This window comes from Panulirus ornatus, chromosome 28 (assembly GCF_036320965.1).
Source record: "Panulirus ornatus isolate Po-2019 chromosome 28, ASM3632096v1, whole genome shotgun sequence".
Lineage (NCBI taxonomy): Eukaryota > Metazoa > Arthropoda > Malacostraca > Decapoda > Palinuridae > Panulirus > Panulirus ornatus.
Window position 1 is genome coordinate 15,754,242 of NC_092251.1, and position 26,877 is coordinate 15,781,118.

Here is a 26,877-nt window from a genome sequence, read left to right on the forward strand (position 1 = left end):
GAGGCCCCAAAGAGGCTTCAGGCCATGCATATAAGAATCCTTGCATATGACATTGAAGTGAGGTATATGAAGGCCAACCAAATGTTCACTGCTGACACATTAAGTAGAGCCTACTTACCTGTTCAAAATAGGGATTCCAATGAGGAGTTTGAAACAATTGATCTTGTTACTTTTCTAATTAGACAATGGCTGGTAATAGGATAGACTTAGGTAGGCAAGAGACTAAAAGGAACAACACATTGCAGACTCTGAAAAGTGTTGGTCAACATGGTTGGCCTGATAAGAAATCTCAACTACTTGAGTTGTCATACCATATTTTGACATGAGGGATGAACTATCTTATAATGATGGTTTCATCTTTAGGGGTGAGAGACTTGTCATACCAAAGCAGTTATGGCCGAGATAAAGGACATACATGTTGGCCATGTGGATATTGAAGGGTGTCTGCACAGAGACAGGAAGCGTGTGTGCTGGCCTAACATGAATGCTGAAATAAAATCCTTGGTGCAATGTTGTGAGTTTTGTAGGTCTTAGGAAACACCCACTTCAAATGAAACCCTAAGGAGTCATGAGCTTCCTAACAGACCTTGGAAAAAGATTGGCATTGACATATTTGAACTAAATGGCAAGTAGTACCTCAGTGTGTTATTTTTCAAACTTTTGGGAGATTTACAAACCATATGACACTACTGCCTCATCTATTCTTACTAAAATCAGTGCACACTGTGCTAGATATGATATTCCTGATGAGATAGGTGATAATGATCCTCAAATGATCTCAGAAACAATGTCAAAGTTCATCAGTATATGGGGAATCAGCCATAAGACCATCTTGCCTTACAACAGCAAGGCTAATGGCAAGGTTAAGTCTGCTGTCAGAAGTGCTAAGAATATGTTAAGAAAGACTAAACATAATGGTGAAAACCAATATCTTGCTCTTCTGAACATTAGGAACACACCCACACAGGGAACTACCACAAGCCCTGTTCAAAGAATGATGTTTAGAACAAAAACTATTGTATCTATTATAGAAAAATATATTAAAGCCATACAGTAAAGTTGGAGAGAACGAGGCTGATAAACTGAAATGTGTACTGAATAAACAGGCATCATATTACAATGTTAAAGCTCATGACATCCCTGAAACATGTGAAGGTGATACTGTCAGACTTAAACCATTTAGGTTTGGAGTTAAGAGATGGAAGAAGGGAACTGTAACCAAATAGTTATATGCCAGGTCATGTGAGGTAGAAACCGAGGATGGTGGAATACTACATAGGGAGGAATAGATGTCACATGAGACATTAATATGAGTCTCCAGTAAGAATAATGCGTGGTGACCTCGTCAGATATAGCTAAGGGTGGACCAGAGCAGCAGGTGGTGTCAGGTGAGGATAAGGCCAGTGGTGATGCTGTGAAAGAGGACGGTCTTCATGGTTATGTTCAGAAACAGGAGCATCATGTCAGTAACCCTGGTACTCAAATAATGAACAACAATGTACTTAAAACTAAGTCAGGGAGGTGTGTCAAGCTTCCTAAGAGGTTCTCTGATTATGTCACTGATTGTTAGATGTAGCTGTAAATATTTTGTCACTGATTCTTGTATATATTTTGTATACACGTAAAGTTTGTAAAAGATAGAAAAAGGAAAAAGTATGAAACAATTTCTTCATTTTAGATGTGTTAACCCATTATTTTGTTTTAATGCTGAGTTTGGCCACAAGAGGTGCTTTATGTTGCTGTTGGATTGGAGAGAATAGATGTAGAGGATTGTTTTCTCTGATTCATCCTTCCTGGTTATCATGAGTGGCCAAGAGGCACAGATACTGTAAGACTCACCTAATCTGGTCATGGCCTCTGTCATTCAGAGGATTATCCTAGGCCTCTCCTCAGGTCAGTGGATAGCATTAGGCAGTTTGTTTATATATAAACTGTGGCACAGCACATCCACGTTTTTTGTTTTGTAAGTTGGAGTGACATGGCGGCACAATAAACAAGACTCCTAATTATTCCCATTGCCTGATATGCTTGACAAGAAATAGGGCAGTGGTTATGAAGCAAGAGGATAGGGCCTGTGGGGAATGGGAGTTCCACTCCTGGAGAGAGGGGAGAAAAAGTCCTGCAAAATATTAATGTATTTTGCAACAGTAAACCTGCCATGCTCCAGCCTGGTTGGGTCTACCATATCATGCAAGGAGGGAGATCCAACCCCACACATTCACTGTCATGTGCTCACACTCATACATCTTCCTACGTTCATATTTGCACAGCAATACAGATGATGTAGTGGTTGCACATCTTTTTTCATAGCTGTGTTTCAGGGTTTTATTAAGTGGCTACAGTTAGTTAACTTTAAATAACACTTTTCTTATAAGAAATATTTTCCTTTATCAATTAACCTAACAAATTCATGTACTACAAAGAAGGACTTTGAACATATAATTCTCTTAATTTTTTATACATGCCATTTCACACCTGTAGAAGAACATTCCTACTATGTAGGAGTCTACCCCATATTCCTTCCTATAAATCTTGCTCCCACATCAGCCACCATTGGATTACCTTGCAAAAATCTTAACCATGGCTCATGCTATATATTATACAAGTCCAAGGGATTTGTAGGCTGATCCCCTTTCCCTAAAGTCATACTATCTTTGATTAAGGTGGATTTTCCTCTCCATACCTTCACCTACTTGTTCTCTGATTATTTTTTCCAGAATTGTACCTACCACAGTTAGGGAGACTGGGATCACCTTTCTTAAACAAATGAATGCTATTTGGCCTCTCACACCTTTGGAATAATATTTGTAATCCCCAAAGTGTTCTACTTAACAAGTGTACAATAGTCCTATAGAAAAAAAATGTCCTGTTGAACAACAGTTGGAGTGGCCCAGCAAGCGTCCCCACACATTCCTTCAGCAGATATGGAGGGATGTTATCCGGACCACTTGTAGTTTGTTTACAAAGCCTCAATGTCTTATTTCTGCTAAGACTTCTTCCTCATCCCACATTCACATTCAGCTCCTGAAATATTTCCTTATCATCCTCTCCAGCGTGATTGCTTGCTCTTCAACCCATAATTTGTTCCTGGTGAACTTATGGGCTGTTCTGTCCTCCACGATACTCATTTCAAGCCTCTCTCTCTATATATATATATTGTAGTTCTCGTTTTCTTCCCTCTCATCTTTTGAATGCTGGCTGGCTAGTGTTGTCTGTATCCCCTTCACAATAAGTACCTGAACTCTCATTCTCACTATGCTCTATTGTACCTTGTTTTTCGCCTCTTGCATCCTGTGGTACCCATGTCCTGTGTTCTCAGAACCTTAAGCAGTGCTGGTCTGCCCTCCAGATGTACAACTCCATTTCTATACTCTCAGTGTACTCCATCATCTTCATAGGTGCTATGGTTAAATTCACTTTTGTTTTCTCCACTCATTCTCATGTCTTCTTGAACCACGAAGTCATAATCAAGCAGTATAGAAGTTTTTCTGGTTGTTATGTTACCTGTGATGTTTTATTTCCATGCTACCTTGTGTACATTCTATATATTTGTGTCTCCATCTTGCCCTATATAGTCTATATTTTCCATGGCTATTTCCATATAATTCAAATCCTCCATTGTCAGAACTTCAATATCTCTAAGGAAGGAGTGTCTCGCTGCTTCTTCCACCATCTTCAATGTTCCTTTATTGCTCTCAGTGCAACAGTTGCTCTGGCTTACTGCAGATCCGTGGAGAGTTGAACATTAATGGTGCCAGCAAATACTTCCCTTCCATGGTAATGTTCCCTATTATATAGTCTGAATACGTTGTCCATCGATATTTACCGGAGTTGGTGAATGTATGAACCCATAGTCATGTGATTCTTGGGTTTCCGTGTTTTGCTGCAGTATACTGGCCTGTGTTACCTGAGTGTAGTTGCTTCATGTTGGACTGCTGTGTTAGGTTATCTCCTCTGAATATACGCAGGTTTAATGTACCATGGAAGCGGAAGTGAATCATAGGGTGGGGGAGGGGGTGAAAGTTCTGGGAGCGTTGAAAAATGTGTGGAAGGTAAGAACTTTATCTCGGAAAGCAAAAATGGGTATGTTTGATGGAATAGTGGTTCCAACAATGTTATATGGTTGTGAGGCATGGGCTATAGATAGAGTTGTGCAGAGGAGGGTGGATGTGCTGGAAATGAGATGTTTGAGGACAGTATGTGAGGTAGTTTGATCGAGTAAGTAATAATAGGGTAAGAGAGATGTGTGGTAATAAATAGAGTGTGGTTGAGAGAGCAGAAGAGGGTGTTTTGAAATGGTTTGGTCACATGGAGAGAATGAGTGAGGAAAGATTGACAAAGAGGATATATTTGTCAGAGGTGGAGGGAACGAGGAGAAATGGGAGACCAAATTGGAGGTGGAAAGATGGAATGAGAAAGATTTTGAGTGATCTGGGCCTGAACATGCAGGAGGGTGAAAGGCGTGCAAGGAATAGAGTGAACTGGAATGATGTGGTATACCGGGGTTGACGTGCTGTCAATGGATTGAACCAGGGCGTGTGAAGCATCTGGGGTAAACCATGGAAAGTTCTGTGGGGCCTGGATGTGGAAAGGGAGCTGTAGTTTCAGTGTTTTATACATGACAGCTAGAGACTGAGTGTGAATGAGTGTGGCCTTTGTTGTCTTTTCCTAGCACTATCTTGCACACATGCGGGGGGGAGAGGAGGTTATTTCATGTGTGGCGGGGTGGTGATGTGAATAAGTAAAGGCAGACAGTATGAATTATGTACATGTGTATATATGTATATGTCTGTGTGTGTATATATATATGTATACGTTGAGATGTATAGGTATGTATATTTGCGTGTGTGGACAGTGTATGTATATACATGTGTATGTGGGTGGGTTGGGCCACTCTTTTGTCTGTTTCCTTGCGCTACCTCGCTAATGCGGGAGACAGCGACAAAACAAGATCAATAAATAAATAAACTATACATACATGTACTACATGAGTTATTTGGATATAGATGGTGAATATTTCACAACTGCAGTAACACACATAACACTTTCTGGCATTTAGTGTGATATCATTTTTTCTCAATATACAGAACATTATTCTGCCCCAACACACAAGTCATACATTTTGAACAAATGTTTACAAACAATCATGTACTGTAGGAGTATAGTGGTGTATGTTGAGTACATACATGCAAGTACACACAGGGATGTGTCATAAGACACATCCTAGTGAGGCACTTTGTTATTGATTCCAGTTCTGAGCTGACAGTGAAAGAGAAAACGAATTTTGAGTTTACAATTTCGAACATTTATATGTGAAAAGGAAATACCAGCACTAAATATATCAGTTTACACCATTGGAATGTCAAAATATTAACATGAATTATAGGGAACTGTTAATGGCAAATATCAATGATTGTGATGTAAATAATGTGTGGAATAGAGGAAAACTTACTCAATAACTCATAGGTTTTTATAACTTTAATACCTAATTTCACATTATCTTATCACCAATACATCGGTCCAGATACACAAGATAATTTAGTTTCTTTAAGAAACGACATTACAATTACATCCATCATATAAATAATAATATATAAATATACATCACTAAGATAAATGATTATCATCACAATCATTTTTCAGAAATTCCTGATGTTCTGCCTTTATAAAGAGCCACCATATGAAGTATGTATTTCCTTGGACTTACGATAAAATGTGTATTTCCTGTGTTCAGAGGAAGATGGGAGAGGTATTACAGTGGCTTCCACCACAATCACATCACAGGTAATATATTTTCACAGATCCTCAGCTAAGTTCATCATCTGTTGGATGGATCGCTGCTTCACTGCTTTAGAACACATAATGGCAATTGATTTTGATGCCTTCGTCACATTCATGCTAGCAAACAGAAGGAAATATTTTATTTATCTTCATGGAGATCAAGATGATAACACTCAAAATTCTTCCTTAACGATGTCAATATATTCCATCTGATCCTGACTGAATGACTGAGGTTCAACTTTGACCAAATGATCCATCTTGCAAGTCTTGGATTCTTCACTATCATAAACTTCATGTTTTACTGCCTCAGAGCTAGAAGACCTCTCTACCTTCACAAAAGACATCAAGTGGTCCTCAGGTGTCTCCTGGCAAGACATCTTGTCACCCTGACCTTTGCTGTGGCATGAGATGATGTGTTGCATTAAGGAACTGTTGCAGGTGAACGTCCTCTGACAGCGGCTACAATCATATCCTGTATCAATATTGACTTGTCTTTCTTCATAATCCCTCCGACACTGTGAACATTCAAATGCCTTGTTTTCTGAATAAGTAGCCATGTACTTCACTGATTCACTTCCCCAAGAGATGGGGTTTTGGCATATTGAACATTCGTATGGCTTCTCTCCTGTGTGAATTGCCATGTGCTGCACTAAGTTACCCCTCTTTGAGAAGGTCTTTTGGCAACGAGAACATTCATATGGTTTGTCTCCTGTGTGAACAGCCATATGCTGCACTAAATTACTCTTTCGGGAGAAAGTCTTTTCACAAAGTGAACATTCATATGGCTTCTCTCCAGTATGAATAGTCATGTGCTGCACTAAATTACTCCTATCAGAAAAAGTCTTTTGGCAGTGTGAACATTCAAATGGCTTCTCTCCTGTATGAATAGCCATATGACGCACTAAATTACTCCTACAGGAGAAAGTCTTTTGGCAATGGGAGCATTTATATGGCTTTTCTCTTGTATGAATAGACATATGCCTCACCAAATTACTTTTATCAGAGAAAGTCTTTTGGCAATGTGAACATTCATTAAGCTTCTTTCCTGTATGAACTGCCATGTGCCCCTCTAAATTATTTCTATGGGAGAAGGTCTTCTGGCAGTGTGCACATTTATATGGATTCTCTCCTATATGAACAGCCATGTGCTCCACTAGATCACCTCTCCGGATGAAGGTCTTTTGGCAAAGGGAACATTCATATGGCTTCTCTCCTGTGTGAATAGCTTTATGCCGTGCTAAATGACTCCTACGGGAAAAGGTCTTCTGGCAATAGGAACATTTATATGGCTTCTCTCCTGTATGAATAGCTTTGTGCCGCACAAGGTGACTTCTATGAAAAAATGTCTTTTGGCAATGTGAACATTCGTATGGCTTTTCTTTCTTGTGAACTTTCATGTGAGTTCCAAGTTCATAAAGCTTGGTGAAGCTTTCCTGGCAGTGGGAACACTTGAAAGGTTTCTCACCTGTGTGAGTAACCATAGGTATTTTCATGTTAGAATTCCTTAAAGATGTTTTGTCACCTGGCAATGATGACAATTGTTTACCCTCCATGATGCAAATCTTGACAGCTGGAGCCGGTAATAGCCTGTTGAGTCAACACCAGCCAACGATCCCAGCTGGTGTGATATGTGTGTGGGATAGGTTGGTTTATAGAGAGTCCCACTCGGCTCACTCTTACCTGTAGTAAGACCAAGTCATACGTCGTGGAGTGTTGTGGTTTGTGGTGTGAAGTACGACTTCCCAGTAAGGTCAGATGTGGTCAGCTACTTCCATCCAGAGGAACACTACAATCACACCCCCAACACAGGTCAGCCAAGACAGTTCCTGTGCTTCATGTTATCTATCATCCACAACTTATCATCTTGTTTGCATCAGTCTTAGTCACAAATTTAGGGATATCTGTATTACTCTCATGATTTCTTATACTGTAAGTTACCAATTCTTTGTCTGTATTTAAAATAGATATTTCAGCAGGAACAAATGAATATACTGTACATACAACTGAGTTTTCTGTGAGAGATCATCATAAGTATTTACATAACCGACATCTGTTTACGATGTACCAGGTCACAATTCATGTTTGCACTTTTGACACAAATAGTTTCAGTGGTTGTAAATTGCTAACATAGGTTCATTAACTGAGATAATCCACCATACGGTGGCAAGAAGAGTAATGGAGACACATGAATTATGAAACATACCCCAATATCAGAGTTTTGATATGTCCATAATGAACAGTTTACTTTTGCTTAAATTACAAAAAATACTTGTCATTAAGAAATGCATACAATAATATCATAATTCTGATCTCTTGCACAGAATTTGGCTACAATAAACATAGACTACAATCTATATCATAAAGACAAGTGCCCATTGGTAACTCTAGTGAATATCATAAAACAGTTTGGTTGTACCAAATATTATGAACAATCATTATCATAAAGAGTTTGTTTGTACTAAACGTTACAGGAAATCCTTGTGAAAAAAAGTTTGGTTGTACTAAACATTATGATGCACAGTATGGTTGTATGAGACATGGGTCCTTCTTAAACACAGCAAAACATTTTACTTCAACTGGTTCTTGATATCTCTCAGAGCCACTTTTAATCTACTGTTGTTATAAGTACTGTTACCTCTGTTTTCACTGTTGCTATATATCCTTACTGTCCTTGGCTCTGATCAGTATGGATAATGCCACTGTTATTGCTTTTGTCTGTTGTAGCTGGTAGGAGAAATGTTATTGTTCTTGTTGTAGTGTTCTTCATGCTGATATAACTTGCATAATTCCTTCTTGCACCAGCTTGTCAGCCAGAGCATTTGCAGTATAAAACATGTCCTTATCTTGAACACCAGAACCTACCAGTAATAACAGAATAAACATTAATATCATAGCATGAAAATATCACTGGTTATGTAAATGTTGAAGGTAACATTGGTTATGTAAATGTTGAAGGTAATGTTGGTTATGTAAATGTTGAAGGTAACATTGGTTATGTAAATGTTGAAGGTAACATTGGTTATGTAAATGTTGAAGGTAACATTGGTTATGTAAATGTTGAAGGTAATATACAAGTCAGTTGACACACATGAGGGAGAGGCATTACCAGCATGACCATACCTTGACGCTAGGTCAGTTGACACATCCGGGAGAGGCTTTACCAGTGTGATCACAGCTTGACCCTAGGTCAGTTGGCTCACAAGAGGGAGAGGCATGGACAGTGTGACCACACCTTGATCCTAAGTCAGTTGATACGTCTTATGCATCAACAAAAATAACAATACTATTAAGAATATTTTGATATAAAACTAGCCAGAAAATTCTGCGTGTTATGTTAACAGAAGACATGCAAAAGGTGTAATGGGTCATATATTGGGCAGACTGATAACCATCTCTCTGTCAGACTTAATGAATGTAAATATTGTATGTGAACAGGAGCTTTGAAGAATGTGTGGAAGGCAAGAACATTATCTCAGAGAGCAAAAATGCATATGTTTGAAGGAATAGTGGTTCCAACAATGATATATGGTTGCGAGGCATGGGTTATAGATAGGGTTAAGTGGAGGAAGGTGGATGTGTTGGAAATGAGATATTTGAGGACAATATGTGGTGAGAGGTGGTTTGATCGAGTAAGTAATGAAAGGGTAAGAGATATGTGTGGTAATAAAAAGTGTGTGGTTGAAAGAGCAGAAGAGGGTGTGTTGAAATGGTTTGGACACATGGAGAGAATGAGTGAGGAAAGACTGACAAACAGGATGTAGGTGTCAGAGGTGGAGGGAACAAGGAGAAGCAGGAGACCAAATTGGAGGTGGAAGGATGGCGTTAAAAAGATTTTGAGTGATCAGGGCCTGAACATACAGGAGGGTGAAAGGCATACAAGGAATAGAGTGAATTGGAAAGATGTGGTATATCGAGGTCGACATGCCGTCAATGGAATGAACCAGGGCATGTGAAATGTTGGGGGTAAACCTCGGAAAGGTCTGTGGGGCCTGGATGCGGGAAGGGAGCTGTGGTTTCAGTGCATTACACATGATAGCTAGAGACTTAGTGTGAAAGAATGTGGCCTTTTTTGTTTGTTTCTAGTACTACCTTGCTAGGGGAGTTATGCTATTTCATGTATGGCTAGGTGGCGACGGGAATGGATGAAGGCAGCAAGTATGAATATGTATTAATTTATTTATCATTTATTTATTTATTTTGCTTTGTCACTGTCTCCCGCATTAGCGAGGTAGTGCAAGGAAACAGATGAAAGAATGGCCCAACCCACCCACATACACATGTATATACATACACGCCCACACATGCAAATATACATAACTATACATCTCAATGTATACATATATATACACATACAGACATATACATATATACACATGTACATAATTCATATTGTCTGCCTTTATTCATTCCCATCGCCACCTCGCCACACATGAAATAACAACCCCCTCCCCCCTCATGTGCGCAAGGTAGTGCTAGGAAAAGACAACAAAGCCACATTCGTTCAAACTCAGTCTCTAGCAGTCATGTAATAAAGCACCAAAACCACAGCTCCCTTTCCACATCCAGGCTCCACAGAACTTTCCATGGTTTACCCCAGACGTTTCACATGACCTGGTTCAATCCAATGACAGCACGTCGACACCGGTATACCACATCATTCCAATTCACTCTATTCCTTACACGCCTTTCACCCTCCCGAATGTTCAGGCCCCGGTCACTCAAAATCTTTTTCACTCCATCTTTCCACCTCCAATTTAGTCTCCCACTTCTCCTCGTTCCCTCCACCTCTGACACATATATCCTCTTGGTCAATCTTTCCTCACTCATTCTCTCCATATGACCAAACCATTTCAAAACACCCTCTTCTGCTCTCTCAACCACACTCTTTTTATTTCCACACATCTCTCTTACCCTTACATTACTTACTCGATCAAACCACCTCACACCACATATTGTCCTCAAACATCTCATTTCCAGCACATCCACCATCCTCCGCACAACTCTATCCATAGCCCACGCCTCGCAACCATATAACATTGTTGGAACCACTATTCCTTCAAACATACCCATTTTTTGCTTTCGGAGATAATGTTCTCGACTTCCACACATTCTTCAACGCTCCCAGAACTTTCGCCCCCTCCCCCAACCTATGATTCACTTCCGCTTCCATGGTTCCATCCGCTGCCAAATCCACTCCCAGATATCGAAAACACTTCACTTCCTCCAGTTTTTCTCCATTCGAACTTACCTCCCAATTGACTTGTCCCTCAATCCCATTGTACCTAATAACCTTGCTCTAATTCATATTTGCTCTCAGCTTTCTTCTTTCACACACTTTACCAGACTGTCACCAGCTTCAGCAGTTTCTCACACAAATCAGCCACCAGCGCTGTATCATCAGCGAACAACAACTGGCTCACTTCCCAAGCTCTCTCATCCACAACAGACTGCCCCTCTTTCCAAAACTCTTGCATTCACCTCCCTAACAACCCCATCCGTAAACAAATTAAACAACCACGGAGACATCACACGCCCCTGCCGCAAACCTACAGTCACTGAGAACCAATTACTTTCCTCTCTTCCTACACGTACACATGCCTTACATCCTCGATAAAAACTTTTCACCGCTTCTAACAACTTGCCTCCCACACCATATATTCTTAATACCTTCCACAGAGCATCTCTATCAACTCTATCATATGCCTTCTCCAGATCTATAAATGCTACATACTAATCCATTTGCTTTTCTAAGTATTTCTCACATACATTCTTCAAAGCAACCACCTGATCCACACATCCTCTACCACTTCTGAAACCACACTGCTCTTCCCCAATCTGATGCTCTGTACATGCCTTCACCCTCTTAATCAATACCCTCCCATACAATTCCCAGGAGTACTCAACAAACTTATACCTCTGTAATTTGAGCACTCATTTTTATCCCCTTTGCCTTTGTACAATGGCACTATGCACGCATTCTGCCAATCCTCAGGCACCTCACCATGATTCATTTTTTTTTTTTTATACTTTGTCGCTGTCTCCCGCGTTTGCGAGGTAGCGCAAGGAAACAGACGAAAGAAATGGCCCAACCCCCCCATACACATGTACATACACACGTCCACACACGGAAATATACATACCTACACAGCTTTCCAAGGTTTACCCCGGACGCTTCACATGCCTTGATTCAATCCACTGACAGCACGTCAACCCCTGTATACCACATCGCTCCAATTCACTCTATTCCTTGCCCTCCTTTCACCCTCCTGCATGTTCAGGCCCCGATCACACAAAATCCTTTTCACTCCATCTTTCCACCTCCAATTTGGTCTCCCTCTTCTCCTCGTTCCCTCCACCTCCGACACATATATCCTCTTGGTCAATCTTTCCTCACTCATCCTCTCCATGTGCCCAAACCACTTCAAAACACCCTCTTCTGCTCTCTCAACCACGCTCTTTTTATTTCCACACATCTCTCTTACCCTTACGTTACTTACTCGATCAAACCACCTCACACCACACATTGTCCTCAAACATCTCATTTCCAGCACATCCATCCTCCTGCGCACAACTGTATCCATAGCCCACGCCTCGCAACCATACAACATTGTTGGAACTACTATTCCTTCAAACATACCCATTTTTGCTTTCCGGGATAATGTTCTCGACTTCCACACATTTTTCAAGGCTCCCAAAATTTTCGCCCCCTCCCCCACCCTATGATCCACTTCCGCTTCCATGGTTCCATCCGCTGACAGATCCACTCCCAGATATCTAAAACACTTCACTTCCTCCAGTTTTTCACCATTCAAACTCACCTCCCAATTGACTTGACCCTCAACCCTACTGTACCTAATAACCTTGCTCTTATTCACATTTACTCTTAACTTTCTTCTTCCACACACTTTACCAAACTCCGTCACCAGCTTCTGCAGTTTCTCACATGAATCCACCACCAGCGCTGTATCATCAGCGAACAACAACTGACTCACTTCCCAAGCTCTCTCATCCCCAACAGACTTCATACTTGCCCCTCTTTCCAAGACTCTTGCATTTACCTCCCTAACAACCCCATCCATAAACAAATTAAACAACCATGGAGACATCACACACCCCTGCCGCAAACCTACATTCACTGAGAACCAATCACTTTCCTCTCTTCCTACACGTACACATGCCTTACATCCTCGATAAAAACTTTTCACTGCTTCTAACAACTTGCCTCCCACACCATATATTCTTAATACCTTCCACAGAGCATCTCTATCAACTCTATCATATGCCTTCTCCAGATCCATAAATGCTACATACAAATCCATTTGCTTTTCTAAGTATTTCTCACATACATTCTTCAAAGCAAACACCTGATCCACACATCCTCTACCACTTCTGAAACCACACTGCTCTTCCCCAATCTGATGCTCTGTACATGCCTTCACCCTCTCAATCAATACCCTCCCATATAATTTACCAGGAATACTCAACAAACTTATACCTCTGTAATTTGAGCACTCACTCTTATCCCCTTTGCCTTTGTACAATGGCACTATGCACGCATTCCGCCAATCCTCAGGCAGCTCACCATGATTCATACATACATTAAATAACCTTACCAACCAGTCAACAATACAATCACCCCCTTTTTTAATAAATTCCACTGCAATACCATCCAAACCCGCTGCCTTGCTGGCTTTCATTTTCCGCAAAGCTTTCACTATCTCTTCTCTGTTCACTAAATTATTTTCCCTAACCCCCTCACTTTGCACACCACCTCGACCAAAACACCCTATATCTGCCATTCTATCATCAAACACATTCAACAAACCTTCAAAATACTTACTCCATCTCCTCACATCACCACTACTTGTTATCACCTCCCCATTAGCCCCCTTCACTGACGTTCCCATTTGTTCCCTTGTCTTACGCACTTTATTTACCTCCTTCCAAAATATCTTTTTATTCTCCCTAAAATTTAATGATACTCTCTCACCCCTACTCTCATTTGCCCTCTTTTTCACTTCTTGCACCTTCCTCTTGACCTACTGCCTCTTTCTTTTATACATCTCCCACTCATTTGCATTATTTCCCTGCAAAAACTGTCCAAATGCCTCTCTTCTCTTTCACTAATGATTTTACTTCTTCACCCCACCACTCACTAACCTTTCTAATCTGCCCACTGCCACAAGCATCTTTTGCGCAAGCCATCACTGCTTCCCTAAATACATCCCATTCCTCCCTCACTCCCCTTACGTCCTTTGTTCTCACCTTTTTCCATTCTGTACTCAGTCTCTCCTGGTACTTCCTCACACAAGTCTCCTTCCCAAGCTCACTTACTCTCACCACTCTTTTCACCCCAACGTTCTCTCTTCTTTTCTGAAAACCTCTACAAATCTTCACCTTTGCCTCCACAAGATAATGATCAGACATCCCTCCACTTGCACCTCTCAGCACATTAACATCCAAAAGTCTCTCTTTCGCACGCCTATCAATTAACACGTAATCCAATAACGCTCTCTGGCCATCTCTCCTACTTACATACGTATACTTATGTATATCTCTCTTTTTAAACCAGGTATTCCCAATTACCAGTCCCTTTTCAGCACATAAATCTACAAGCTCTTCACCATTAACATTTACAACACTGAATACCCCATATACACCAATTATTCCCTCAACTGCCACATTACTCACCTTCGCATTCAAACCATCCATCACTATAACCCGGTCTCGTGCATCAAAACTACTAACACACTCACTCAGCTGCTCCCAGAACACTTGCCTCTCATGATCTATCTTCTCATGCCCAGGTGCAAATGCACCAATAATCACCCAGCTCTCTCCATCCACTTTCAGTTTTACCCATATCAATCCAGAGTTTACTTTCTACACTCTATCACATACTCCCACCACTCCTGTTTCAGGAGTAGTGCTACTCCTTCCCTTGCTCTAGTCCTCTCACTAACCCCTGACTTTACTCCCAAGACATTCCCAAACCACTCTTCCCCTTTACCCTTGAGCTTCGTTCACCCAGAGCCAAAACTTCCACATTCCTTTCCTCAAACATACTACCTATCTCTCCTATTTTCTCATCTTGGTTATATGCACACACATTTAGACACCCGAATCTGAGCCTTTGTGGAGGATGAGCACTCCCCACGTGACTCCTTCTTCTGTTTCCCCTTTTAGAAAGTTAAAATACAAGGAGGGGAGGGTTTCCAGCCCCCCACTCCCGTCCCCTTTAGTCGCCTGTACATGTGTATATATGTATATGTCTGTGTATGTATATGCTGAAATGTATATGTATGTATATGTGCATGTGTGGGCATTTATGTATATACATGTATATGTAGGTGTATTGGGATATTTCCTCATGTGTTTCCTTGCACTACCTAACCAACATGGGATACGGTGGTTAAGCATAATATAAATATTTACTATTATCCTTCACCATTAAATGATTACTTTTAAGCGACTGAATTATTATCTAACTGTTTGAACAAGATTCATAATGAATGTACTGAGAACATTATTTTAATGGTTGTATTTGTTCATCACATGTTCCTACTTACACATACTGATAGTTAAATGTTCTACTCAAGGTGATAATATTTTGGATATAATGTTCTATAATGTGGAAAATGGTTACAATGTCATTCAGAAACCTGCAGATCATAATTTGTTGTATTGTTTGCCTAAATATATAAACACAAATTAAAAACAGTAGAGTGTAAGAAAGTCAGTATATGTAAATGATCAAATGAATGTTCTCTTACTTCACGAGGATTTTTGACGGTACTGATTTCTCTGTTTTGACATGTTACAATGATATTTGTGTGAATATGTTGGTACCAGTCAGGACTGTCAAAATGTATTCCAACAATAAACCTTGACTAACACAAGAACTAAAATATAGTTTAAATGAGAAGAAAGTAGCAGTGTCATCTGTGAATAGGGATGTAATCAAGAATGCATAAAAACCACTTCACGTTAAGATCAAACATGCAAAGTTAATATATAATGGTAAGGTTGAGAATTAATTTTGTACAAACAATTCTACAATTACTTGGATTGGACTAAAACAGTCTGTGTGGCCATCACATGAAAAGCTCTCTACCTGATCCAGAAGACATGGCAAAGTATGTCGAAGAACTAAATCTTTTTACGCTAGGTTTGATGATAAGGATTTTTCAAAGGAATGTTCTGATGTCCTGTCTATTATAAATAGTATAAATGACCTGCCTGTTGTAATATCTTAAGAGGATGATGGTCTGTTATCTTTAAAAAAAAGTGAAAATTGGTAAGGCAAGTGGTCTTGATAACTTATGTGCCAAAATATTACAATCTTGCAGTGTATAACTGTAAAATCCTTTACATGTTTGATTTCAAGCTTATCTTAACCCATGTAAAGTTCCTACTTAATGGAAAACATCAGAAATTATACCTTTACCTAAAGATTCCATAACCTGTTGTTAAGAATGACCTGTGGCTCTCACATAACTCCTGATGAAATGCTTTGAAGTCACTGTTAAAACCTGTCTATGTAAATATGTAGATTCCATCAAAGACACTATGCAATTTGAATACTGTAAAGGGAGAGGTGTTGATGATGCAACTGTAATGTTCTTACATTAAATCACACAACATCTTGAAATGCTTAACACTTAACACTTAACACTTAACTCCAGTAGTGCATTCAATACTATACAACCACATATTATGTTAAACTACATTCTTTGAAGTAAATATCTTGGCTGTATAGCTACCTCACAAATAGGCTGCAAGTTGTAAGAAATGTTAAATCTCATACCATATTTACGACCACTGGTGCTCCACAAGGCTGTGTTTCATCACCTTTATAATTAACTTAACATACAATGATTGCACTCGTAAATAGGGAACCTGTTCTGTTATCAAATATGCTGATGACACACCGACGATTATATAATCACTGGTAAAATAAGAGATGAATACAAACGTGATCATCGGGCTCAGGTTAATGACTTTGTCCAATAATGTGATGAAATTGACTTGAATCTGAATATCTAAAAGACCAAAGAAATGGTGATTGACTTTCACAAGAAGAAAAAGTGCATTCAAAGGAGAACAGTAGATATTGTGCATGATTATAAATACTTGGGTTTGATTATTGACGGTCTTGTAAATGGTGATGTTAACAATAAAAAGGTTTATGTAAAATTTATGCAAAGAATCTATTATTTAAGAGTTCTGAAAAGCCTTAAAGTTGACAGGACTATTCTTAATGTTTTATAAGTCAGATGTAGAGTCAACACTTTGTGTTTGTCTAGCATCATACTGTGGATGAGTGTCAAAAATAAGAATAAGCTTAGGAAATTGTAAAAAATATTTAGTAAATTGGGTGCTAATATAACAGCACTTGATGTATCATATTCAAAATATGTTTTAAATGTAACTGACAGAATCATGAATAATTCTCACCATCCTCTGAATAACAATTATGTGTTTTTAAGATCAGGCAAAAGATTATGTTTACCATTGCAGAAAACAAGCAGACATAAGAATTCATTTGTACCAGTAAGTAATAAATTGTACAATCATGTAAACTCAAAAAGACAATTGTTCATTGTTTGTGACAGTATTGATGCTGATGTGTTTATGATAATGACGTTGAACCAAAACTGTTGTCTTTAAATGTATACTTTTAGCTGCTGCACTTTGACATTATCATTTTCTTTTTCATTTTGTATGAGACTGAATGTGTATCATAATATGGCTCTGGATCCACAAAAAGTTTCAATTTGAATAATGTACTACAAATTGACAAAATAAAGTATCAATTATAATATAGAGATAAATAAATAGACAAAAAGGCAGGTAGGTAGATAGACAGAGAGCTATATACTGTATTTCAATTTCTAAATGATAGAACACAAGGAGTCAAGCAGGGAGTGCTCATCCTCCTCGAAGGCTCAGATTGGGGTGTCTAAATGTCTTTGGATGTAACCAAGATGAGAAGAAAGGAGAGATAGGTAGTATATTTGAGGAAAGAAACCTGGCTGTTCTGGCTTGAAACGAAGCTCAAGGGAAAATGGGAAGAATGATTTGGAAACGTCTTAGGATTAAAGTTAGTGGTTGGTGAGAGGACAAGAGCTATGGAAGGAGTTGCAATACTCCTGAAGCAGGAGTAGTGGGAGTGTGTGAAAAAGTGTAAGGAAGTAAATTCTAGAATGATGTGGGTAAAACTGAAATGGTGGAGACTTGTGAGAGATAGGTGATTATTAGTGCTTATATAACTGGCAATGAGAAGAAAAAGTATGAGAGGTAAGTGTTTTAGGAGCAGCAGACTGAGTGTGTTAGCAGTTTTGGTGCTCAAGACCATGAATTAGTGATGAGTGATTTGAATGTGAAGGTGAGTAATGTAGCAGTTGAGGGTTTAATTGAGGGACATGAGGTATTCAGTGTTATGAATGGAAATTGTGAGTAGCTTGTGGAGTAGTGCTGAAAAAGGAGTGAAGATTGAGAATACCTGGTTTAAAAAAGAGGAACATACACAATATTACATATGTAAGTGGGATAGATAGTCAACGGGCATTACTGGATTACATATTAACTGATAGGTGTGTAAAAGAGAGACTTCTGGATGTAAATGTGTTGAAAAGGGCAGCTGGTGGGACGTCTGATCACTATCTTGTGGAGTCAAGTGAAGCTTAGTAGAGGTTTCCATAAAAGAGAAAATAATGTCAGTGAGAAGAGAGTGGTGAGAGTGAGCTTGAAAAGGAGACTTTTGTGAAGAACTATCAAAAGAAATTTGGTATAGAATGGCAAAAGAAGTGAGTAAAGGAAGCAAGGGGAGTATGTGAGGAATGGGAGGTATTTATGAAAGCAGTGATGGCATGTGCAAGATATGCATGTGGCAAGCAAAAGGTGGGAGGTGGGCAAATTAGAAAGGGTAGTGAGCAGTGTGTTGAAGAAGTAAAGTTGTTGGTAAAAGAGAAAAGAGGAGCATCTGGGAGGTACTTACAGGGAAGGAGTGCAAATACATGGAGATGTATAAGAGAAACTGGCAGGAGGTCAAGAGGAAGGTGAAGGGGTTGAAAAAGAGGGCAAACAAGAGTTAAGAGATGCAAGTATCAGTGAATTTTAGGGAGAAAAAGATGTTTGGGAAAAAGATGTGCAAAAGACAAGAGAATAAATGGGAACATCAGTGAAGGGGACAAAAGTAGAAGTGATAACAGGTAGTGATGAAGTGAGTATTTTGAAGGTTTGTTGAATGTGTTTGATGATAGAGTAGCAGATGTATGGTGTTTGGGTGGGGGTGGTATGTGAAGTGAAAGAATCATGTAGAGTGGTTTGGAAAGAGAGGTGGTAAAAGCCTTATGTAATATAAAATCTAGAATGGTTCTAGGAACAAAGTGGTGAGGTGCTGGGAAGTGTTGTGTGGTGATAAGAACAATGTTCTGTGGTGCTGAGTACCAAGTGTTGTGGTACTGAGAACAAAGTGTTGTGGTTCTGTGAATAATGTAGTGTGGTGCTGGGAACAAAATGGTGTGGTGCTGGGAACAAAGTGGTGTGGTGCTGTGAATAATGTACTTTGGTACTGGGAACAAAATGGTGTGGTCCTGGGAACAACGTAGATTGGTGCTGGGAACAATGTAGTGTGTTGACAGGAACAAAGTGGTCCGGTGAAGGGAAGAAAGTGGTGTGGTGATGGGAACAAAGTGGTGTGGTAGTGGAAACAATGTAGTATGGTGATGGGAACAATGTAGTGTGCTGCTGGGAACAATGTAGTGTGGTGATGGGAATAAAGTGGCACAGTGATGGGAAAAAAGTAATGTGCTGCTGGGAACCAAGTCATGTGGTGCTGGGAACAAGTTGGTGTGGTGCTGAGAACTAATTGGTTTGGTGCTGGGAACAATGTAGAGTGGTGCTGGGAACCAAGTGGTGTGGTGCTGGAAACAAAGTGGTGTGGTGCTGGAAACAAAGTGGTGTGGTGCTGGAAACAAAGTGGTGTGGTGCTGGAAACAGTGTTGTGTGGAGCTGGGAACAATGTTGTGTGGTGTTGGGTAAAAAGTGGTGGAGTGATAGCAGCAAAGTGGTGTGGTGTTGGGAACAATGTAGTGTGGTGATGAAAATAATGTAGTGTGCTGCTGGGAACAATGTAGTGTGGTGATGAGAACAAGTTGATGCGGTGCTGGGAACAATGCAGAGTGGAGCTAGGAACAAAGTGGTGTCATACTGGGAACAGTGTAGTGTGGTAATACGAACAATGTTGTGTGGTGCTGGATACAAAGTGGTGTGGTACTGGGAACAAAGTGGTGTGGTGCTGTGACTAATGTAATGTGATCCTGGGTACAAAGTCATATGGTGCTGTGAATAATGCAGTGTGGTAGTGGGGACAATGTGATGTGGTGCTGGGAACAGTGTTGTGTGGTGATGGGAACAATGTTGTGTGGTGCTGGGTACAAAGTGGTGTAGTACTGGGAACAAAGTGGTGTGGTGCTGTGAATAGTGTAGTGTCATGCTGTGAACAATGTTGTGTGGTGCTGGGTACAAAGTGGTATGGTCATGGGAACAAAGTGGTGTGGTGCTGGGTGCAAAGTGGTGTGGTGCTGTGAATAATGCAGTGTGGTACTGAGAACAATATGGTGTGGTGCTGGGAACAAGTTGATTTTGGTGCTGGGAACAATGAAGAATGGAGCTGGAAACAAAGTGGTGTGATGCTGGGGAAAAAAGTGGTGTGTTGCTGGTAACAGTGTCATGTGGTACTGGGAACAATGTTGTGTGGTGCTGGGTACAAAGTGGTGTGGTGATGGGAACAAAGTGGTGTGGTGATGGGAACAATGTAGTTGGTGATGGGAACAATGTAGTGTGGTGATGGAATTAAGTGATATGGTGATGGGAACAATGTAGTGTGGTGCTGGGAACAAAGTACGTGGTGTTGGAAAAAATCCAGTGTGGTCTTGGGAACAAGTTGGTGCGGTGCTGTGAACAATGTAGAGTGATGCAGGGAACAAAGTGGTGTGGTGCTGAGAACATTGTTGTGTGGTGATGGGAACAATGTTGTGTGGTGCTGTGAATGGTGTAAGTGTGGTGCTTGGAACAAAGTATGTGGTGCTGTGAATAATGTAGTGTGGTGCTGAGAACAAAGTGGTTTAGTGCTGGGAACAAAGTGGTGTGGTTCTGGGAACAAAGTGGTGGGGTGCTGTGAATAATGTAGTGTGGTGCTGGGAACAAAGTGGTGTGACGCTGGGAATAGTGTTGTGTGGTGATGGGAACAATGTTGTGTGGTGCTGGGTACAAAGTGGTGTGGTAGTGGAACAAAGTGGTGGGGTGCTGTGAATAATGTAGTGTGGTACCGGGAACAAAGTGGTGTGGTGCTGGAAATGGTGTTGTGTGGTGATGGGAACAATGTTGTGTGGTGCTAGGTACAAAGTGGTGTGGTAGTGGAACATAGTGGTGCAGTGCTGTGAATAATGTAGTGTGGTGCTGGGAACAAGGTGGTGTGGTGCTGGATACAAAGTAGTGTGTTAGTTGGAACAAAGTGGTGTGGTGCTGTGAATAATGTAGTGTGGTGCTGGGTGCAAAGTGGTGTGGTACTGGGAACAATGTGGTGTGGTGCTGGGAATAAAGTGGTGTGGTGCTGGAAACAAGTTGGTGTGGTGCTGGGAACAAGTTGGTGTGGTGCTGGGAACAAGTTAATTTTGGTGCTGGGAACAATGAAGAATGGTGCTGGGAACAAAGTGGTGTGTTGCTGGAAACAGTGTCATGTGGTGCTGGAAACAATGTTGTGTGGTGCTGGGTACAAAGTGGCGTGGTGCTGGGTACAAAGTGGTGTGGTGCTGGGAACAATGTAGTGTGGAGATGGGAACAAAGTGGAATGGTGCTGGGAACAATGCAATGTGGTTTTGGGAACAAGTTGGAGTGGTGCTGGGAACAAAGTAGTGTGGTGCTGAGAACAGTGTTGTGTGGTGATGGGAACAATCTTGTGTGGTGCTGTGAATAGTGTAGTCTGGTGCTTGGAACAAAGTATATGGTACTGTGAATAATGTAGTGTGGTGCTGGAAACAAAGTGGTGTACAACTGGGAACAAAGTGGTGTGGTTCTGAGAACAAAGTGGTGTGGTGCTGGGAACAATGTAAAGTGGTTCTGGGAACAAAGTATTGTGGTGCTGGGAACAATGTAGAGTGGTTCCAGGAACAAAGTGGTGTGGTGTTATGAATAACGTATTGTGGTACAGGGAACAAAATGGTGTGGTGCTGGGAACAATGTAGACTGGTGCTGAGAACAAAGTAGTGTGGAGCCGGGAACAATGTAGTGTGTTGATAGGAACAAAAAGGTGTAGTGAAGGGAAGAAAGTGGTGTTGTGGTGGGAACAATGTAGTATGGTGATGGGAACAACATAGTGTGCTGCTGGGAACAATGTAGAGTGGTGCTGGGAACAATGTAGAGTGGTGCTGAGAACAATGTAGAGTGGTGCTGGGAGCAAAGTGGTGTGGTGCTGGAAACAAAGTGGTGTGGTGCTGGATATTGTTGTGTGGTGCTGAGAACAATGTTGTATGGTGTTTGGTAAAAAGTGGTGTGGTGCTGGGAACAAAGTGGTGTGGTGCTGGGAACAATGTAGTGTGGTGATAAGAGCAAAGTGGTGCAGTGATGGAAACAAAGTGGTGTTGTGTTAGGAACAATGTGGTGAGGTGCTGGAAAGAATGTATGGTGATGGGAACAATGAAGTGTGGTGATGGGAACAAAATGATGCAGTGATAGGAACAAAGTGGTGTGGCGATAGGAAAAGTGGTGTGGTGCTAGGAACAATGTAATGTGGTACTAAGAACAAAGTAGTGTGATGCTGGGAACAAAGTGGTGTGGTTCTTTAAACAATGCATTATGGTGCTGGGAACAAGTTGGTTTGGTGCTAGGAACAATGTAGAGTGATGCTGGGAACAAAGTGTGGTGCTGGGAAAAAGTTGGAGTGGTGCTGGAAAGTGTTTTGTGGTGCTGAGAACAAAGTGGCGTGGCGCTGGGAACATGGTGTCGTGCTGTGAATAATGTAGTGTGGTGCTAGGAACAACGTAGTGTGGTGCTGGGAAACATGGAGAATGGTGATGAGAACAAAGTGGTGAGGTGCTTGGAAGAAAGCCGTGTGGTGCTGGAAACTATGCAGTGTGGTGCAGAGAACAATATAGAGTGGTGCTGGGAACAAGTTGGTTTGGTGCTAGGCATAATGCAGACGTGCTGGGAACAAAGTGTTGTGGTGCTGGGAACAATGTAGAGTAGTGGTGGGAACGAAGTGGCGTGGTGCTGGGAACAAAGTGGTTTGGTGCTGAAAACAGTGTTGTGTGGTGCTGGGAAGAATATGGTCTGGTGCTGTGAATAATGTAGTGCTGTGCTGAGAACAAAGTAGTGTGGTGTTGAAAACAGTTTTGTGTGGTGCTGGGAACAATGTAGTGTGGTGCTGAGGACAAAGTGGTGTGGTGATGGGAACAATGTAGTGTGGTGCTGAGGACAAAGTGGTGTGGTGATGGGAACAATGTAGTGTGGTGCTGGGGACAAAGTGGTGTGGTGATGGGAACAATGTAGTGTGGTGCTGAGGACAAAGTGGTGTGGTGATGGGAACAATGTAGTGTGGTGCTGAGGACAAAGTGGTGTGGTGATGGGAACAATGTAGTGTGGTGCTGAGGACAAAGTGGTGTGGTGATGGGAACAATGTAGTGTGGTGCTGAGGACAAAGTGGTGTGGTGATGGGAACAATGTAGTGTGGTGCTGAGGACAAAGTGGTGTGGTGATGGGAACAATGTAGTGTGGTGCTGGGGACAAAGTGGTGTGGTGATGGGAACAATGTAGTGTGATGCTGAGGACAAAGTGGTGTGATGATGGGAACAATGTAGTGTGGTGCTGGGAACAAAGCGGTGTGGTGATGGGAACAAAGTGGTTTGGTGATGGGAACAATGTAGTGTGGTGCTGAGGACATAGCGGTGTGATGGGAACAATGTAGTGTGGTGCTGAGGACAAAGTGGTGTGGTGATGGGAACAATGTAGTGTGCGGTGCTGGGAACAATGTAGTGTGGTGCTGGGGACAAAGTGGTGTGGTGATGGGAACAATGTAGTGTGGTGCTGAGGACAAAGTGGTGTGGTGATGGGAACAATGTAGTGTGCGGTGCTGGGAACAAAGTGGTGTGGTGATGGGAACAAAGTGGTGTGGTGATGGGAACAATGTAGTGTGCGGTGCTGGGAACAAAGTGGTGTGGTGCTGGGAACAAAGTGGTGTGGTGCTGGGAACAATGTAGTGTGGTGCTGAGGACAAAGCGGTGTGATGATGGGAACAACGTAGTGTGGTGCTGGGAACAAAGCGGTGTGGTGATGGGAACATCGTGGTTTGGTGCTGAGATTGGCCGCATGTAGGGAGGTTTGACGCTGGCACGAACGGCCGCACGGTCCGTCGTCTGTTTGTTGACGTTGGTCGGCAGTGACAAGTGTGAGGAAGATCCTGGTCAGAATATTCAATGGCAGTTGGCTTGTGAGGAAGATCTTGGGCCGAATATTGAAAATGTAGATAATCTAGCTGGCAAGGGAGGTTATGTAATGTGTTCATAGGAAATGTTCATGGATTTACAAGCATGGAACTAAGTTACCAGAAGAATTCGAGAATGTAATGGCTCATGTTGTTACTATTACATCGTATGTTGAGTTTTATACAAAATATCTTCTGTAATTTGATGACATCGAGACGCCTTGAATTAATGCGTCATTCTATTGCATCAAAATAAGGCTACAGTAGCGAGGTTTAAGAATTTCAGAAAAATGGCATCAGTTAGTGTAAGAAATTATTAAACTTACTAATTTTTACATCAGTTAACTCAGATTTTCTCTCATATTCATAATCCTTTCCCTTAAAATTCATAACCATTATCTCCTTAATAATATCTCGATATGAAATATAATGCTCCAAATTACGCTGTACAACATATTCTCTTCACACTGAAGAAAATATCAATTACTTTCGATGCTTACGTAAATTATTTCAGGAAAATCATATATGCCAATATACACATTAACAGTAACATAATATACTAAAACATCAGCTGGTCCTTTATTTGTACTCATTTAATTTTGCTGACAGTCAACTTTAAAAAAATCACGCACACACACACACACATATATATATATATATATATATATATATATATATATATATATATATATATATATAATATATATATATATATATATATATATATATATATATATATATATATATATATATATAATACAATATATATATAAATGAATATATTTCTTATATATATATATATATATATATATATATATATATATATATATAAGAAATTGTGGATACAATTGTAACAAGTATTTATGTACAAGCCAGAGCAGGAGAAGGAGGGGTTACAAATCAGTCGGTGTGGCGGGCACAAGTGTCGGCAAACCGTAGGTTGGACTTGTATCTCGGTTCTCACCTGATCCCCGAATCCCGCTGCATTCTGCCTGTCCCACCTGAAGCACTCGCAAACAATTCTAAGACGCCATACGAGATGTAGGCACAGTGTTCACACTGTAAAACTCGTACAGCAGCATCCTCACACAATCGATGTTGTGAGCGTCAGTCATGTAGTGAGGTGGAGGGCCGCCAGGGAGCAGCATGTCCCGGGTGTTGCCTTCACACCCGAGTTGCCGCTTGCTGTCTTGTGGCTGACTATTGTACACAACTTCAAATGCCTTTCCTTACGTTTCTGACCTCTGCTAGAGAGTCACACACGCACACACATATCTTTCATCACCTACTCCGTGACCCCTTCCTCCATTATAAACGAATAGGTAGATGGATAAAAATTGGGACTCAATTTTTCCGAAAGAACTTTAAGAAAAGAGTAGATTTTCATTTCCTTCAAGGTGGCATAATACAGGATGAAAAGATATTGGAATAATCATATGATTAAAGTAAGTGAATACAGGCGACGGTACATAGATGAAGATATCCCCGTGTAATGTAGATACATGTGGTATAATGTGTCATTATTATATTTGTGTTACTGGGAGAGAGATTTATACTCGTACGGTTGCCCAGTCTCTTTGTATCGTATGCACACACACACACACACACACACACACACGCATCCCAGCCTAATCCGGATACACATTTACCAAGCAGCCCCTCATGAGAGGATATTCGGTAGGGTGTAGGGCTACTGTTAAGCCCAGGATTCGAACACATGTAGGTGTGACCCTGGCTTGCTGCTACACCACGGAGGCCCTTGCTAGCACGGTATATTCCCCACGTATGAATCACAATGCCCAGCCTCCTCAACTCCAGGTGAAGACTAAGTAGTGTTGTAGTGCGTAAGTTGGCGGTTTCAGGGAGGCTGGCCAGGCCTGTCAGTTGGCGGTTTCAGGGAGGTGGCCAGGTCTGTCAGTTGCCGGTTTCAGGGAGGTGGCCAGGTCTGTAAGTTGCCGGTTTCAGGCAGGCTGGCCAAGCCTGTCAATTGGCGGTTTTAGGGAGGCTGGCCAGGTCTGTCAGTTGCTGGTTTCAGGGAGGTTGGCCGGGCCCGTAAGTTGCCGGTTTCTGCGAGGCTGGCCAGGCCTGTCACTTGCTAGCTCCAGGGAAGCAGGCCAGGCCTGTCACTTGCCGGTTCCAGGGAGGCTGGTTAGGCTTGTATGTTGCCAGTTCCAGGGAGGCTAGCCAGGCCTGCCAGTTGCCGGTTTCAAGGAGGATGGCCAGGCCTGTCACTTCCCGGTTTCAGGGAGGGTGGGTAGATATGTCGGTTGCCGGTTCCGGAAAGGCTGGCCAGGCCTGTTAGTTGTCGTTTCCACAGAGGCAGGCCAGGTCTGTAGGTTGACTGTTCTAGGGGGACAGGACAGATCTGTCAGTTTCAGCCTCCAGGGACACTCGCCAATACTGTTATTTGCTGGTTCTAGACAGACTGGCCAGGCCTGTCAGTTATCGGTTCCAAGGAGTCAGTCATGGTCCGTCAGTTGCCGGTTCAGTAGAGGCAGGCCAAGCCTGTCAGTTGCCCGTCCCAGGAGGCTTGTCAAACCTGTCAGTTGCTGGTTTCAAGGAGACAGGCCAAGCCTGTCAGATGGCAGCTCCAGGAAGGCTTACAAGACTTC

General features: G+C 41.5%; 1 protein-coding gene across 2 annotated transcripts; it reads right to left on the bottom strand.

Moving 5' to 3' along the window:
* Nucleotides 1-5,463: 5,463 nt before the first annotated feature.
* LOC139757865 (uncharacterized) lies at nt 5,464-25,412 on the bottom strand. Of its 2 annotated transcripts, none has more exons than XM_071678770.1 (2): nt 25,230-25,412; nt 5,464-8,639 (listed from the first exon to the last, which is right to left on the bottom strand). In XM_071678770.1, exon 2 carries the CDS (start codon nt 7,332-7,334, stop codon nt 5,955-5,957), a length of 1,380 nt encoding a protein of 459 aa, XP_071534871.1. In that variant the 5' UTR covers nt 7,335-8,639; nt 25,230-25,412; the 3' UTR covers nt 5,464-5,954. The 2 variants fall into 2 exon arrangements, with proteins under 2 accessions (XP_071534871.1, XP_071534872.1); XM_071678771.1 differs by lacking the exon at nt 25,230-25,412 and adding an exon at nt 16,229-17,460.
* Between the last annotated feature and the right edge of the window lie 1,465 nt (nt 25,413-26,877).